The sequence below is a fragment of the Haliotis rufescens genome, unplaced genomic scaffold (assembly GCF_023055435.1).
Source record: "Haliotis rufescens isolate VD_foot unplaced genomic scaffold, xgHalRufe1.0.p SCAF_5, whole genome shotgun sequence".
Taxonomy (NCBI): domain Eukaryota; kingdom Metazoa; phylum Mollusca; class Gastropoda; order Lepetellida; family Haliotidae; genus Haliotis; species Haliotis rufescens.
In genome coordinates, this window is record NW_025964223.1 from 25415079 (window position 1) to 25433940 (window position 18862).

Here is an 18862-nt window from a genome sequence, read left to right on the forward strand (position 1 = left end):
TGAAGAAACAATACATTTCGATCTGGACTCCCAAATCATGTGAGTGACAGTGACCTCGAATATTGATCCGTCACATAATCAGTATTGACCTTCCACGTGATGAATGTTGACTCTCGTCTACTAGAAAAAAAATGCTTCCGGTTGCATTTCACGGTTTGACGTTTTATCAGAAGAAGATCTTGTTGACATTCTGGATAACAGAGATAGCTGTAACACCAGAACCTTGATTAAGTCAGCGACGAGACTCCAGACGATCACTGTTAATCTAAGGGAGGCTACTCGCTTTACTCGACTATCATCGACTTCATTAGAAAGTTTTCTTGCCTAAATTAGGAAAAAGGGCGGAGAAGTTTACAGTCGATTATCGATGGTCAGCATCACCTCTCCGTTGTTCACTACTAATCAATCAATCTTTATTCGTGATACTGATGAGCCTAAAGGTTTACAGTACATAGTCTTGGTTGTGTTAAAAATGTTATAGTTTATTAGTTTCATAGCATGATAATTAAATTTTCGTTTGTATATTGTTATTCCAGCATTCGGATTAGCTGAATTGGTCACGTGTTATTGCATTCATTTTCCGAAATAAGCCAGGCCCACCGTAGCGGACTAATTATATCACTACGGAATGTAGGGGAATTCAAATATTACAGTCGAGAGAATTCCCTTTCTGCTCACGTGTATCATCATGCACAGGACTTTTCCCGCAGTTCATGCATATTTATTGTACTAACTACCCTTTAAGACTGAAGGCCGACAATGAATGAAACAGCAAACGTGCAGGCTCGCTCGCCTGCTTTTTTCGAGTGATCCCCTTCTCAGGGAACTATTGTTTTGAATATGGCGGTATCTGAACATGTCATTTGAAACCAGGACATATTTGTTCCGGTTCGTTACAGTCTTACAGTTGCAGTCCCGTCTTTTGGCTTGATTGACAGGTCCAATAAACTTTGTTTGGCTACTGAGTTTGTAGGCGTGTCAAGTTATGTACATAAATTAAACAATTACCAGATTCATGCCGGGCCACAGTATGTATGCCTACACCTTGAATGTTTATCAATCGCGTCATTTTTGTCTGCTGTGATATATACAACTGTTTTCGGTTGAACCATTGTAGATAACACATGTTTTCGTTGTCGAATTTAATTATAAGCACATCGGTTTTTCAATTCATACCTCACTGAACCGAGAAACAAATCCATAGTCAATCCTCCAATAAATAAACATAGATATACATTTATCATAGTTTCTGTACAACCACATATATATCATTAACTGACAGAATTTGTTAACATTTGGTTGTGATGAGGATAAAGGCGATGTTGATGGGTAACGCCATCAAGCACCCAAGTTGGCATACTGGTACATCTGCAACAACTTTGATTGCACCAGATTATCTCCACTTTGATGGAACGAGAGGAAAGGTTGTAAAATGCAAACACAGGATACACTAACATATGTTCCACCTTTTAAGGTTAGAATAACTATCAACCGTAACTTCACGGATAGATGAAATATGAGGAATACACATCACATCACTGGTCGGCAAATGATAATGCAAGTGTTGAAACGGATTTGTTTCATATTCTAATCTTCAAAATGATCACTGTCATAGACATTTCAAAAAGGTGGGTTTTTTAATTCACAAAAAACAATTCACCACAGATCCATAGGTGACGAAGGTTTGTTTACATTTATGCGACAGGAGTATCTGGTATGACGGTATAGTTTCATGTTTCAGTGGACTATTGAGGCCAAAATACAATAATTCTTTTATCCCAAAACAGGAAGTTCATCAGCAATAAATCACGGCACCTTATGAACAGATCCCACAAATCGTTTTTACGAGAAGGTTGATCTTGAATTATTTCAGTAAATTTATATCTTGAAAGTTTCAATTCCCAATATGAATTGTGAAGCCCCATAACTTGAAGACCCCGTGAGAATTTCAGACTAGAATCAACCTCCAATAACTTTTTAGTTGCATGTCATCTTACGTTGATGGCGAGAGATGTTGTTCATAATATCAACCTGTCCGTGAAGATCCGGGTTAGAATAGGTCTTCAGCAACCCATGCTTGCCGTAAAAGGCGACTATGCTTGTCGTAATAGATGTATATCGGCAGCGGGTGATCTGGCTCGGTGGTCATGATGTCATTAACTGGATTGTTTGGTCCAGACACGATTGTTTACAGACGGCCGTCATATAGCTGGAATGTCGCTGAGTGCGGCGTTAAACAATAAACAACCAAAACATAATATCAATCACTGTTTTGTTCCAGCGGCCAAGCCACGACATATTCTTCATAAATTGTCCGTGTTTCAGTCGAAGATAAATTTTCAAGGTTGGTCTTTTGTTTTTTCCAGATATATTTAAATTTTACATGATAAAGAAATGGAGTATCATGGTTAATACCTTTATTTCACACACTTGGATAAGAATACACGTGTTTAGTGTGTATGTGTTGTCACAATGTCTTAAGGTTCACAGGGATGCTGTATTGTAAAAGATTTGATCATATATTTAGTCAGAATAATTATAATATGGTTCACGAGAAGTATTTTACATTTTTTTCTCACTTAAACTAATAAACGTCCGGTGGAAAGCTGCACAGTATAAATCCCTACACTGTTCCTTGCTGCATATGATATCCTAACATTCTGAGCTCACATCATAAGAACTCTACCATGGCGTCGGGAACGGCGTCCCACAACAAGCAAAGGATAAAGGGCACCTGCTTTGCCTGGTATCCAATACAGGGTTTTCTGTATCACGCCGTGAAATATAAAATAATGTCACATAAAATACCTTGTGCCATTTATCGTTCTGTAGAGATTCTGAAGACGAAGAGGTGATTCATGTCATCGTATTCACAGTGTACAACGGTGCAGCCAAAATAAGGGTACATTTTTAGTTCAGTTTGTAACTACACAGCTGAGAATGCCGAATTTGAAAGTCATCTATATTTAAATAAACTTTATTCAAACTGTAACGGAGCTCGAAGTCAAAGTTGTCAACAATGTATCTTTACTATTTTACTGAAGAATCAAACTGCTGCCACATCACCTGGCAGTCAGAAAGAGGTCAATCAGGTCTGACCTAGGTCAAGAAGCAACCCAAGTGACCAGTGTATGTGAATCCATTGCTTACTTAGTAACATTACTAAGAAAACCCTACCGTTCCATAAAACAGTATAGATGCTGAGACAATGTCATAGGAAACGACCGTAACCCCATATTTATCACAACTATATAACAATCGTACCACAAACATCAAGAAGTAGAACGGAATTATTTCACATGTGACAGGATGTCTAACCCCGGTGTCACCCATCACGTAATACCCATGTGTTGAGCTACTGCTGTCTCTTCTACCTGGATTCTTCACAATGGATGTCCCACCTAGACACGTATCTTCGGCAAACAAATGCTTGCATTGAAGAAAATCACAAAATGTTCTCATGATATAGATGACAAGGGGTTGAAAACTGTTATCGAATTCACTGTCAGTTGTTCGCTGCACATATACTATGCAAAGCCATATTGTCAAGGTGTTAATTAGCGTCCTTGGCGACCTTCACGTATCTGGAAATGGTGATTTAGTGTACGCGGTATGATTTCATTACCATTTTGCTCATGATATCAATCACTGGATTGTCTGGTCCAGACTCGATTATTTACAGACCGCCGTCATATAGCTGGAATATTGCAGAGTGCAGATGGTTTGTTAAACAACAAACCAACCAACCAACCATTTTGCACTGTGATTATATTACACAATACTTACAGCGATTTCCCCACAATGGTTCAGTGTACCAACAGATGTCCCAATTACGACTAAACACGAGTTTATTTTATTAATAGTGGTTCGGCCCTATGTTCTGGATTATATTTGAACTTTCAAATATATTGTAGCCACGTGTCAGAATTCAATTTGTAAATAGTGAACTGGAATATACCACTGCGCTGTCTTACAGTACCGAGTGAAATTCGGTAGTAACAGGAGGCTCTTATTAAAGCTTTATCATTTGAATGTGTGAAGTGCATTTCAGGTTCTAAGAGAGATAATTTGAAATGACAATGATTATTTGAAAACTTTGACGAACATGTGTATTTTAATCATACTAGGTTTGAGTGTACATATCCCTGACTCTTTGACTAGATGTATAAGAAAATATTTTCGTATCACCGACATCTTGTGAAAAACCAAAGAGAAAACAATATATTACTTTATAATGCTTTTTTCGCCAAACGTTCCAGCACTATTGTTAATGATATCAGTGTCAATTGCTTTTCTTAACAGCCTTAAACATTATGTAATTATTCTCAACGGACTGCACACAAACATGCAAATAAGCCCTGTTTCATAGAGAATGGCTATATTTGACACATACTTTTTCCACCTCTAAAAAGGTTAGAACTTTACATGCACTGTTCCAATAACCTCAGAGCTATACAGTGATATTGGGGCAATTTTACTATAAAACAATTCAGATGCTGTACTAACAGATAATTGTTAATATTGTTCAAATACACCATATTTTGGCATATATGCTGTGCCTGTTTGTATGACAATGTCTTCAACAACATTCCACTTTAATGCAGATGGAAATATTGAACCAAGAGTTTTACAAACTAATTTTGACAAACATTCGACCTTTTTATACAGATGTAATCATTAACCCAAGATATCTAAATTAAATTTGACCAGCCTTAGACCATATAATACAGATGAAAACATTTACTTTATATATCTATCATAAGTAGCAGGCTTAAAGGCTTCCACGCACACAATCAAAGATTGCCTATTTCTGAATACAAGGACATTTGTTCCTGAAATGTAGTTCTGATCTACAATGACATCATATTGCCCTTGAAGGCCAGCATCGGTGATTAAACATTTACAAAATCATCTACAAACACGAAAAGTAAATACCTGAGCAACAAAGTGTCGTGACTACATGCAGAATTCAGATCATTTACACGTTCGCTAAAGCAGAAAGATCAACAGCAGAGGGATCAAAATACATCCTTGGCGAAGACTGAAAGAAGTGGGGGGAAATGAGTTTTGATACCATCAGTCTGAAGACATGTCTTGACAGTTCCATACATACTTTAAAGAACATTTAAGAAGTGACCTTAACTTTATGTGAGTTCAATGGAGTATGAACCTTCATAGAGTGAGGGCCAAACTGTATGAACGTCGGAGCTTGGCACTCACTCTATGAAGGTTCGTACTCCAATGAACTCACACAAAGTGAAAGTCAATTATGCATACTTCACAACAGTAACGCCTCGCCCACACGGGAACCGTGTCGTATTTGTTATAAGGAGTTACTAGCGAGTAGATGTGAGTATACATACGTAAGAAGGTGAAAAAATACATAAAGACATTGTATAAAATAAAGATGCGCCTAAGCACATACCCCAAATATCATATCTCGGTCGGTACACTTTATGCCTCGTCAGTTGTCTATAAACATTTATTTATGCATAGCGTTAAACACGCATGTGTAGGTGACCTGGTTCTGTATATACAGTTGTTAGAAAGTAGATGTAGAAATGTATGATACTTATGCCTTATTCCATCTATATCACGGGGCCTTCAAAACATAAAACGTCAACGACAGAGAATAACCAGTCTCGATTATTCTACAAACCACAATCTATTGGGCGTAAAAGGCAAAATATCGGTGAACATTATATAAACGGATCACTGATAATCAGTGATGACACTGGGTTAACTATTCTAAGCCTTATCACTAATCAGGCAGAATCTAAATTTGAAAACTGTTACTGACATCTATGCAAGGTCAAGTCATCAAAGGGAACAGTGTAAACCATGCTTCAAAAACCACAAGTAATATTTTGATTCAGGAGTTACAAAAACATTTTTCAATCGTTTTTTTTAATATGTTATGTTGCATGCATGATTCCCCAACAAGAATAATGTCAAACCTGACGTTCATATAACTAGTTAACTAGAAACGTAACCAGTTTAAATGTATTAGGAAAGAAAAAGGTTACGGAGGAGCTGTCCATTTTCGTAGTTACATTTATTCGCAGCTGAAGCCACTGGGCACTCACCAGCTTGTCGTAATCAGCTATGAAAAATACATGGACTTGACACAATAACTAGAGAGTACTAATAGCGAGTGACAGTCTGGGCAGGTGACTATCTTGGTACCATTGTGACATGGGATATGGCTGGTCTTGTCAACAAAAGGCTTAGGATGACACAGTCAAAACGCTGAAAGCACTCGGTTCCATGCCCAGTTACAAAATTGACACGATCCAAGTAAATTATGAAAAAACCTAACATGTAATGTCAGTAATAATCATTGGTATTATATAGGTTTATGAGATATCAATACACATTTGGAAGAAAAGTGACATGGGCAACGATGTTAATATCCGTTTTTATAACGCCTTTAATAGTTGCATACACAAACGAGACGTGCTTCTGAATGTGTTTAAATCGTTAAGACAAAGGTTATGCATATGAACTAAAACTGACCTTGTGATACAAAGAATGAAATGAGGTTACGTATTGCATGTACATTTCACTAATATATGACCACCTCTGGTAAATTTATGAGGTGGTATTTACATGTAATGACTACACATAATCGCATCGACGTATTGTTTTCGCGAAAACAAACACATGTAACACTTTACTGAGGCCTTAAATGAAATCTTCAAGGAACTCTTCATACCTTCTGCATCCCAAATGTCTTACATGTATATCCGCTACGCAAGTTCAGAAGCGTTTTATTCGTAATGGTGTTTTTTGTTGCCGTATACGGTGTCATATTTGGTCAGCAGGAACACATTGGGCGTGGCGTTAACAATGGAATATACATTGTATAATGCACTAAATGTGAACGTTTAAAGTATTATAGCTAAAAAGGATAGAATTTTCATAAAAGTGCCCGCATGTAAAGAGAAATCTACGGGCAACTGTTACTTGATAGCAGTCCGTTTTCCCCCAACGACGGGCTACTATCTATTCAGACAGACAGACAGATTTATTCCGTAATGTGGGCCATATGGCCTATATTACAATGTCAGTACAATATTAATTTAGTCACGTTTTTCTAGATTTAAATATCTTATACAGGTATACAGAAGTCAGTTTAATTACATTAACATTTTTGCAGTTAAGAATATTTGGAAGTGACAGGTAACTGTCATACATATCCTGTAGTTGAGTAATATAATGTTTCCGTAAAGTCTGGTTATAATCACAAGTGAAAAAGACATGATCTTCATTTTCAATACAACCCTTGTTACAATATCTACATACACTATTTTCATTATCTGAGGGGTTTTTACGTAGAAACTGAACATTAAAGTTATGTAAGCTAATCCTAAATTTACAAAAGGTTCTTCTGAGAGATTTATCCTGCAAAGAATCAATATATTTTTCTACATTCAGCAAAGATTTAACATTTGAATAATGAGATAAATATTTGGAAGCAGACAATTTTGCAAACCAATTTTGAGAGGCAACATCTTTAAGTCTTTCCTGAAATTGATACAAAAAAATATTTTCATCACCAACATTTTGGTAGTCCCAGACATGAAAAACCATTAACATATAAACAATTTTTAAGATCTGTCACCCAACTGTGCTTACCTTTCTCATCTAGCTTTTTAAGGAAGTAATAATATTGTACAGGATATCTATTTGATCCCATGTGCAATAATTTTAGCCAATATTTTATAGCTCTGATCTGACTCTGGACAAACATATAGTGGCGGCCAATTTCCCCTAAGATAGCTGTGTTTGAGGCATATTTACCTACACCAAGAAAATATTTAAAATATGAAGTTTGAACTTTCTCTATACATGCAAAATACCTTAGCCCCCAAATTTCTGCACCATATAAAAGTATAGGACTTATTTTACAATCAAATATTTTACAAGCTGTGGAGAATGATAAGAATGATTTTTTTTGGAATAATTTATAAACAGGGATGCATGCCTTTACAGCCTGAGCTGCCAGGTTCTCACATGATTTTGTCCAAATCAGTCTAGAAGAAAATATTACCCCCAGATATTTATAATATGAAACTGTTTTTAATAAACGGCCGTTATAGTACCATTTTTCAAAGCGATTTTAAATACCCCCATTTCTAAAAACCACAATTTCTGATTTCTTAAAGTTTATCTGGAAACCCCACTTTAAACAAAAACTTTCTAAAATATCTAATTGCCTCTGAAGACTTACAACATTATAAGCAAAGAGTACAACATCATCCGCAAAAAGCAACAGCATCAAATCCTCAATATCTTGAGAAATAAATATACCATTTTGACAATTTTTGTACATTTCAGTGACAAGATCATTTATAAAGAAAATGAATAATATCGGACTCAACATACAGCCCTGCCTAACACCCACCGTTGTTTCGAACAAATCTGTTTTACCGGAATCTACTTTAACACATGCTTTCACAGAGCTAAACATACTTTTAAGAATAACATACATTTTACCATGACAGCCTTACTGGAGTAGGGCATATAGTAGTTTTTTTCTGTCGACATAGTCAAAGGCCTTTTTAAAGTCTATAGAGGCAGTATAAAATCTTCCTTTTGGTTTAGAGAGATATTTAGTAACAAGAGATTGCAAAGTAAAAATGTTGTCCGTAGTTGAATATTCTTGTCTGAACCCGGCTTGCGCTTCAGATATCAAGTTGTATATTTCCATCCATAATCTTAGCCTATTCTCTAGTATTGTAGTAAATAGTTATTAGTATCTATTCAATTGCTATGTGACGTCATTGGCGTCACGTTTCTTGTTTGTGACGTCATCCTATAATATGTTGTAAGCTTTTTTCTCTATATTTTTTATAAATAAAGTCACGAACGTGGTTTCTTTAATAAATAATGTCTTTGCTCATCACAATAAATGATATTAAAACACAAAACAGTGTCGAATAAAGAATTTCTGTATCAGAATTTCCAGAAAATCCAAAATGGCTGTTACTGACGGTATACGGTCTCATATTAGGTCAGTAACAACCATCTTGGATTTTTACTGACGGTATACGGGTTCATGTGGGGTCAGTAGTTCTGCCCTCTGACTGGTCAATCTCACTTTGAGGCATAATAACTCTTAATATATAGCAACCTATTGATTTCTGACAAGTATGTGTCGCATTGAAGTGAGCCAGTTTGGAAATGTAAATCTGGATCTAGGGACCCACTTGCACAAATCAATATTTGTTACAATCAATATTAGGCGTCAACACAAGCAGCTTTGCAATCACCATACAATTGTCTTACTCCACAAACCGATCTTAGCGGGATTGTAAGAAGGCTTGCGTTTAAGATGGCGATCTCAGCTAAGATCGAAATTTTTAATGGTGAAAGCACGAATAGCTTAAACTCGACTCCTGTCTACCATTGTCTGCAAACGCGCATAACTTGCTGCGCATACCACTAGTGGGACCGGTTCCAACATACAGCACTTGCAATGTACCTCCAACCATTATTGCACCTTGGACAGCTTTAGTAAAAAGGTCCCAATTATTTGAAAGGGACGACGACCAGGAAGCTGGTCTATAACTATATTCTGCATTGATACTTTCGTGTTTTAGGAATTGTGAGTTTAATATTGGAACAAGAGAACTACCTAACAATGTTTGAAAATACTGAAATTCGAATGGGATCCACTCCCACCTCTACCAAAGGTAGCACCAGGTACCATTCCTCCATACCCATCTCTAACCCTACACTCGCCACGAGATGCAAATTGGATATGTGGCATAAAACAACACTCACCCACTTACAAGCCCTACAACTAAATATGTTTTCCTATTCGATTCATCCAGGTTATGTTAACATAGGGTTAGAGAGAAAATGTGGCATTTGTATGAGAACATTTGTATGTGGAGCAATTGTTACGTGTGGTATGAACGGCAGGGGAACCCGCTAATACCACAAATAACAATTACAAGAATCACACAACAATCTCTTAAGTTTAAAGCTAGATTTATTAATGTAAACAAAGATAAGTATATAACAATTCTCAGTTACTGGGCAAGGCACTCATACACATCTATTTAGGCAAAGCAATATGGCAAATGTGCAATATAGATAATAGTCACCTCAGATTTCTTGACATCACATTCCCAATGAATTCCATTTCACATTGTTCCAAACTTATATATCACAGTTCACAGGATAACTGGGTAACAGCAGTTTCCTTCTTCGAAGCGTCGACATGACCTTCTAACTTTGTCTCCGGACATAACGCTGGGCTGAACTTCCCTAGTTCAGTTAAACCATATTTCTCCCTCTCCAATTCTTTTTCCTTTCCTCTTTCTGTTCGATAACTTGCCCTCATATAGTAAACAAATTTCCAAGTAAGCTATCTACTTCAGCACACAACAAAAGGTTGATCGGCCCACACCAATCATTTACCAAGCCAACTCAAACTCCAATCGCCCCACAAGCACGCTTCTCCCCGTCAGGCAGCTTGCTTAACTCAATCAAGCATGAAGCCGTCCACCCAAACTGGACCCCTTGTGAACCACACAAATATACAACGTCACTCATAACTCAATGATGTTGTATGGACATTTTGACTGAGAGCGTTTTGTTGCAATACATTTCCAGGTATGAAGACGGTCGGTCCCTCAAAACGTGTATGGACGGGGTAATGATCGAGGTGTTCTTTGTAATTGTTATGACTTTGTTGTTCGCAGTTGCCTACTTCATCCGAGACTGGCATTCCCTGAAGCTAGGCATGTCCGTTCCTGTCGCCATCGTCCTCGTGTACTGGTGGTCATCGGTGAACGTTATATCGATTAAACGGTTTTTAAGTAGAGCCCACATATGACAGAAACATCGTCTACTTGAAAATGAACAGAGAGGTATCCTTAAGCTAATAAATGAATTACAATACCTTGCCTAATGTTCACAACTGCACAATTAGATGTAATTTGACAAGATGTTGCACACAAACCTGAGTGGCGCTCATAGCCAATGTCCACATGCATAAAGTGTCCCTAGTAATATCGTAACTGCCACACTTTAACAGACCATAGTCACAGCGATGACATCGCGTTGGAGGTTGGCACAGTGATCTTTATCTTTACAGGAATGGTACAAAGCCAATCTATGACATAATGCATTATAGAACAGTCATTCGTAAACAGGAGAATCATTTTATGATTTGTTCTTCTTTTGAACATCATTAGAACACAATAGCTAGCCACTTGCATTGTTCTGTATAAGGAAGTATGAATAAGTATCTAAAATAAGTGTTAAGTTTTATTGTTTGATGCCACAGTCTGCAATATGGCCTGACAAATCAGTGGTTGATATTGTGAGCAACGTTCCATGCCATGACACGCAATCAACAAAGGCACCAAGCCTAATCATCTGCTCCAATACGAGACTTTAACTTTCCAGTAGATAACTTTCCTTTTACTTTGTGGGGGCACGGTTGGCCCACTCGTCTAAGGCGATTCGCTGTGCAGAGTTGCGTCCCTTGGGCACGCCAGAAACCTAGGATTGTGGGTTCGAATCCCGGTTCGCCCCGATTATGTTTCTAGGTTTGTCAGCACCATACCCGTGCTCGTGGGTTTCACCGAAGTTGTAATCGTCTGAGACCTGCTTCACTTCGGGCTCTCCTCCCGCATTAAACTGACACGCCGCGATAAAACTGGAATACTGTTAAAAGCGGCGTTAAACCCAACTCACTCACTCACTCCTTTTACTTTGAGCAACACTCCCGCGGCTCCAGCCTTTTAGGTACAAGCGAGCATGCTCTTTCCACTAAGATGGAATCTGTTTCGGTGTATGATTCCCTTGTATTTGCAATTACTATTTACAGCATGCAGGATTCTAAATGATGTATAAAAGCTGCAAGCTGTTTCCATTGTATTAACTGTTTTTGTCAGGGGCTTTAGTGGGATTCCCAACGATGCAAACACTTAGCATATCTGTGATGGCTTTATACGATGTAGGATATGAATATAGCGAGTCTGACCACCCGGTTTCACCGTCTTTTATGGCAAGCATGGGCTGCTGAAGACCTGGTCTACCTCGGATCTTCACGGGTGCCAAATAGGTGTATGCAGGTGGAATGTCATCTATACATTACTGTGAGAATACATCTTTGACTCAAGAGATACATTAAACGCCCAATGACTTGTGACAAATGGGTAGGTTCACTTACACACGCACACACACACACGCACACACACGCACAAAGCAACTATAAATAAATGTGTCTGATCTAAAAGAAAAAGAAAACTCTTTAATATTTCTGAATAATACATAGCTGCAGTGATGTGTCTGCTCATTTGTCATTTTATTCACTGTACTCCATTGAGAAACATCGATGTTGTTAGCATTTGAATACCTAAAGCAATACACTTTTTGCTTCAGATTTTTCATAAACAAATTCTAAAAAACGAAACCTGAAACAGCTATCCTGAGACACACAATCAAGGCCAAGGTCAAGCATCGACAGGAGGACGCACCACAGACAGCTGATACGTTCTTTGTATCAGGCATTGGCAATAATGGAAGTGTTCTTTGCTTTTCTGAAGAAGAAAAGTAAACAATTAAATTAAGGACAATAGCAATTGGATGGTTCTTTGGAATGATCTTTATCGATGGTCTTTATCGAAAGACCCAGTGACTGAAGTCTCGGCAAACACCTGTGCAGATTACATCCTTTAGTTACTATGATCCGCTTGTCCTTTGTTCGCCCCGATGTATCCTGATTAAAATTTATCGTTGGCCAATCGTATAAAAAGGATTTAACCATAATTGGGCAAATGTCAACAATATCCGTCACGTTAGAGTGTTTTTCCCAACTTCAGCTTATAGTTCCAAAATACATATTTCGGCTGTTTGATTAAGTATGTAGTCCGTTTGGTGACTTCGACAAGGTTATTCACTGAACTGCTGTTCAAAATGAAACTGTTTTTATCAATATATCTCGAAATGCAAAGCTTTAGAGGTAAATAGAGTTATTCTACATCGAACAGGCACGTTTTGACAGTTTTATACCTTTGTCACGCGTTAAGCAAAACAACAGTTAAAAGAAAAACAAAAGCACAGCATATATGTTGTTGCAGGGAAGGAGGCGCGATGGGCAGCCTAGTGATTAGAGCGTTCGCTCGTCACGCCGAAGGCCCGGGTTCGATTCCCCACATGAGTACAATGTGTGAAGCCCATTGCCGTTATATATCTGGATCATTCCTATAAATGATACTCACTATAAGGTAGGACGAACATCTCCCTTGTAGTTGTTATTAACAGAAAGAGAAAGAAATTGGTACAAATACTACAAGCTGCCGGTCATTCTTCCAGATCGCCCTGCGTGTTCCATGTGGTACCTGCCAAACTTGACTCCGTCTTCGATAGTTTCCGGAAGGTCTTTGTCGAGTGTTTCCGGCAGGAATAGGACCAACAGACCTGCCAGGACGGAGAAGATGCCAAATATCACCAGTGGAAGAGTCCGGCCGAAGTCCCCGCCAACAAACTTGCGGTGTACCAAATCCGACATAACAAATGAATTAATTGCCTGTTTTAGTTGCCTATTCTGAAACGTTTTCCCATTGGGGCCGATCATTTGATATTTTTTGGAGGGTGCGGAATTCATATTCATTGAAAATGAATGTCTGACACAAAATGTACAGTGTGACAATGTGTGGTTTTTAAAAAAAATATGTTGGCTCATATGTTTTCTTAAACTATACATCTGGTTTTGCAGCTGTAGTTGAAAACATATTAGAATATCAAATACTCGGTCCCTTACAATGGTTTATCCAGAGTTGATGATAGATTTTACAGAAACTGTGAAGTACAGGTCATGTGACAGCTGAACGTTTCTCCTAGGGACCATCCTTTAAAGGTTTTATTATTATTTTTCGCAGCTGCCTTTATTACCAGTTTACCCAAAAAAACTTATCTTAGTAGAGAACACGGGACGAAATAGGACCTTGAAACTACATCATTTGTTTGACATATCAAGTCAACAACATAAGAAGCAACCATGCCCCCTACTCGGGCCCAGGAGGAGCTTGTCCCGGTGGCGGAGTGCCGGATGACAGTGGGGAACAGTTCCGAGGATAAGATGTAGATGTGAAGATGTGAAGCCTGTTGTGGCCCCTACCTTCCCTATCAAAGCGAGCAGGACGGTCACCGACTATAGTGCTACAAAGAAAGTTTACTACTTTTTGTCAATCAAGAAAATGTCGTGACATCAGAACTTACAATTTTATGATTTTGATGTTGGGCCACAGAAATTAACAACTGGAAGGAAGGGGTTGTTTCTGAGAAAATATTACGCATTTGAACAATGTGTATTTTAAATCGATTTGTCATGTAATTCTTGGTTACAACAAACACTGACTAACTGATATAGTGTGGATAATAAGGGACAATATTAACTTTTATAAACGCTCACGATACGTAGGGCATTTAGAGTATAAATTGTTGTCCAGAAATGAAAACTGTATTGGTGTTGTGATTTTGAAACTGACGTTCTGACGCGTTCTCCAGAAGAGTCTAGGGATGCACAGGCGATCAACACACACAACTCATTTTACATGATGTTGGTCTCCACTTACATGCTTCAGCATAGAGGATGGTGAAGATGGTGGCGATGCAGGATACACCCCCTATGATCACAGCCACACAATGTAAGATCTTCCTCCCTAGTGTGTTGAGGGCACCCATCGTGAGACCAATACCCACTCCATCAGACTTCCCATCAGGAAGTTGAGATGGAGGCTGCCTGCCCCAAGTTGTCTGCGTTGAGGGACAGGCCGTAGTACACCATACTGACCACAAACCTAACACACAATAAACAATTATCAGTTGGTATACAGGTACCTTATTGGGATAATATTCATATAAATACATAGGTTTCCAAACATTGTAACATATATGTGACTGCATAATCACAATTGTGCGAAATTAGTTTTTTTACCAGATAATTTCAATAAACGTTTAGCCAGTGGTTGCTGACACATTTACCGTATTGCATCATAACGTATAATCTGTGTTTGGTTTGAAGTTTAAAATATTTACGAGATGTTATACTAATTATTTAGCACTACTTTTAACCAACCTACCAGTTAAAAAAATATAATGAGAGTACGAGTGCACATAACGAGAGTGGTGAAGAGATGGAAGATGCTGGCCTTGGGCCTGTTGTGATCATGTGTTTCAGTCTCTGTTGCCTGTTCCTCAAGGAGATTGTCTGGTAACTTGAGTTTGTTCACCTCTGCTGCGCGGCATATGATCACTTCCGCTTCCTCATCCCGGAACTCGTTTATCAGCCATCTTGGTGATTCTGGTGTGATCCTGTGAAGGATGTGTCGCTTCAATTATAGGATAACACAATTTTGATGTCGTGCATTTCCTAACATCGCTTTCAAACCAGATCCATTGGGGAATGGAACATGTTTCTCACGAGCAAATGATCTTCTACAAATAACATATGATATAAAATTATAAAAACTTGAATAATTCGGTTGATTTTCTCTTTGAATCCAAAACATTATACCAATGTACTCAATATGTCTTTGCACAACTTGCCACCAGTAAATGAGGAAGATGGCGACAGGGACGGACATGCCGAGCTCCACCGTATGCCATTCTCGGTTGAAGTATGCAACTGCGGACATCACCGTCATACCGACGCTGAAAAACACCTGGATCATCACCCCCATCCATATACGCTTAGAAGGTCCCAAAATCTCCGTACCTGGAAATGTGAAGCATCAATTGATATTGAATATTGTTGAAAACAGTCGTATTGTTGTCGCATGGGACTATGCAAACGCTGATTAGGTCTAAATTCAGGAAGGAATGTATATCATTCAAGTCCTCAGAAATCTGTTTTTGCCCAAATCTCACCTCAGCAATTATTGCCGCAGCTGAAAAATCAATTTAAAAAAAGACCACAAAACTGGCAAAACTCCGGTACCATGGTGGATCAGGGAAATAGCAAAACCTAGGAGAGTGAGAAAGAAAGCCCTAAATAGATATTGAAGGGAAGGTCGAGATACAATACGAATATTGATAGGAAGGTCGAGATACAATACTGATTTTGATAGGAAGGTCGAGATACAATACTTATATCGATAGGAGGGTCGAGATACAATACTGATATCGATAGGAAGGTCGAGATCCAATACTGATATCGATAGGAAGGTCGGGGTACAATATTGATAGAGATAGGAAGGTCGAGGTACGATACGGATATTGATAGGAAGGTCGAGATACAATACTGATATCGATAGGAAGGTCTAGATACAATACGGATATTGATAGGAAGGTCGCGATACAAAACTGATATCGATAGGAAGGTCGAGATACAATACTGATATCGATAGGAAGGTCGAGATACAATACGAATATTGATAGGAAGGTCGAGATACAATACTGATATCGACAGGAAGGTCGAGATACAATACGGATATTGATAGGAAGGTCGCGATACAAAACTGATATCGATAGGAAGGTCGAGATACAATACTGAAATCGATAGGAAGGTCGAGATACAATACGAATATTGATAGGAAGGTCGAGATACAATAGTGATATCGATAGGAAGGTAGAGATACAATGCTGATATCGATAGGAAGGTCGAGATCCAATACTGATATCGAGAGGAAGGTCGGGATACACTGCTGATATCGATAGGAAGGTCGAGATACAATGCTGATATCGATAGGAAGGTCGAGATACAATACGGATATTGATAGGAAGGTCGAGATACAATACTGATATCGATAGTAAGGTCGAGATCCAATACTGATATCGAGAGGAAGGTCGGGATACACTGCTGATATCGATAGGAAGGTCGAGATAAAATACTGAAATCGATAGGAAGGTCGAGATACAATACGAATATTGATAGGAAGGTCGAGATACAATAGTGATATCGATAGGAAGGTCGAGATACAATGCTGATATCGATAGGAAGGTCGAGATACAATGCTGATATCGATAGGAATGTCCAGATACAATGCTGATGTCGATAGGAAGGTCTAGATACAATGCTGATATTGATAGGAATGTCGAGATACAACACGGATATTGATAGGAAGGTCGAGATACAATACGAATATTAATAGGAAGGTCGAGATACAATGCTGATATTGATGGGAAGGTCGAGATACAATACGAATATTGATGGGAAGGTCGTGATACAATACGGATATTGAAGGTCGAGACACAATACGGATATTGATAGGAAGGTCGAGATACAATACGGATATTGATAGGAAGGTCGAGATACAATACGTATATAGATAGGAAGGTCGATATACAATAAGACATTGATAGGAAGGTCGAGATACAAAACGGATGTTGATAGGAAGGTCGAGATATAATACGGATGTTGATAGAAAGGTCGAGATACAATATGGATATTGATAGGGAGGTCGAGATACAATATGAATTTTGATAGGAATACAGATACAGATGCTGCTTAATGTCAGCAAAATGAATGGTTACTCTCATACACAGATCCAGAAATCATATTAATTGTGTAAATTCACGTTCGGTAGTGTATTCAGACGTTGACATATTAAGGTTTTTTTTCTGAAAGTTTATATCGTCCATTGCCTACTTAAAAAATAGAGAAGTAAAGAATGAATACATTCAAACGATAATATATATGAAAAATAATGACTCCATTGAGAAAGAAGCCTCTAAATATCCATAACAGAAAATAGGAAGTGCTTATATTTGTATTGTGTTCAAACAATTCCACATTTTGTTCAACATACTCACCTGTGGTCTGGAACGTTGAGGAGGAACACGCTGATCATCATCCTGATTCCATGGGTGATGCCAGGGAGACACAGGAGAAAGACCAACCATTTCTGATAGCGTCCAAACTACCCCTGGTCCCGCAAAACATCATCAAATGTGAGTCTCATCTGTATGTTCTTCGTGACTTTAGATTTCTATTCTGCTGTCAAGTAGACTTATTAAAGATGGCAGCAAGCATTCCTATTTCAGGATAATGCAATAGCTACAGTCGATTATGATGAAGCCCCTCCAAATGCGTTGTCATGTGACCAATTATCTCACTCGACAGCTGATGATATTGTTATTACGCTTCACGCTTGTGTTTCTATAAGTGCAGTATTACAGAAACAAATATGGATTCCACATGACACTCGTCTACTCGTCTTGATGAACAAAGAATAGAGTCAAAACAATGAGTCACGATCCAACTTCTATCAGTCAAACACCCAAAGCTTGTGGACAAAGTATTATCTGACGACCAACGGCCGCACATTATGATTCTTTATTGTTAGTTAAATTACATTCTTATGAACTCTATTTCTATCATTGGAATATGTTCATAATGTAAGTTTGTTTACAAAGTCCAATGAAACATGCTTGATCGACATGTTCAACGATCACTGGTTTCCTTACAGGCCGACGTCGCATAGCATGAGTACTGTTGTGCTTTGTTTGCTGTTTAACTATATAACGGCGGTCAGTAAATAATGAAATCTTGACCTGACAATTGTGAGCATCGATCTTCGCAATTAGCATACGATACGATGATATGCATCAACCAAGTCAGCGACCCTATCCACCTCACCCCGTTACTCACATCTTACGACAAGCATGGGTTGCTGAAGGCCAATTATATCCCGTAATCTTCACGAGACTGTACTTTTGTACACTTACTTTTTATGCAAGTTGTGTGAATGTTAGGTGCTACCGGTTGGGCAGGACATGCTAACCCTTTTCGCGAACACCTGGTGTCATCACTGATTTTCAGTGGTTCATTCATATTATTTTCGCAGCCCTTTTGCCCTTTTCGCTAAATGAAATCTGTTTCGGCGGATAATCTAAA

The 18862-nt window shown here is 38.4% G+C and overlaps 1 protein-coding gene across 1 annotated transcript in view; it reads right to left on the reverse strand.

The window, feature by feature from the left end:
* LOC125373246 (organic cation transporter protein-like) overlaps positions 1 to 17878 on the reverse strand; it is a 102859-nt gene extending 84981 nt beyond the window's left edge. Inside the window, exon 1 of the mRNA XM_048384248.1 lies at positions 17779 to 17878. Coding sequence (XP_048240205.1) covers positions 17779 to 17819 — 41 coding nt within the window. The 5' untranslated portion in view covers positions 17820 to 17878. The remainder of the gene's footprint in view (positions 1 to 17778) is intronic.
* Positions 17879 to 18862: the final 984 nt, after the last annotated feature.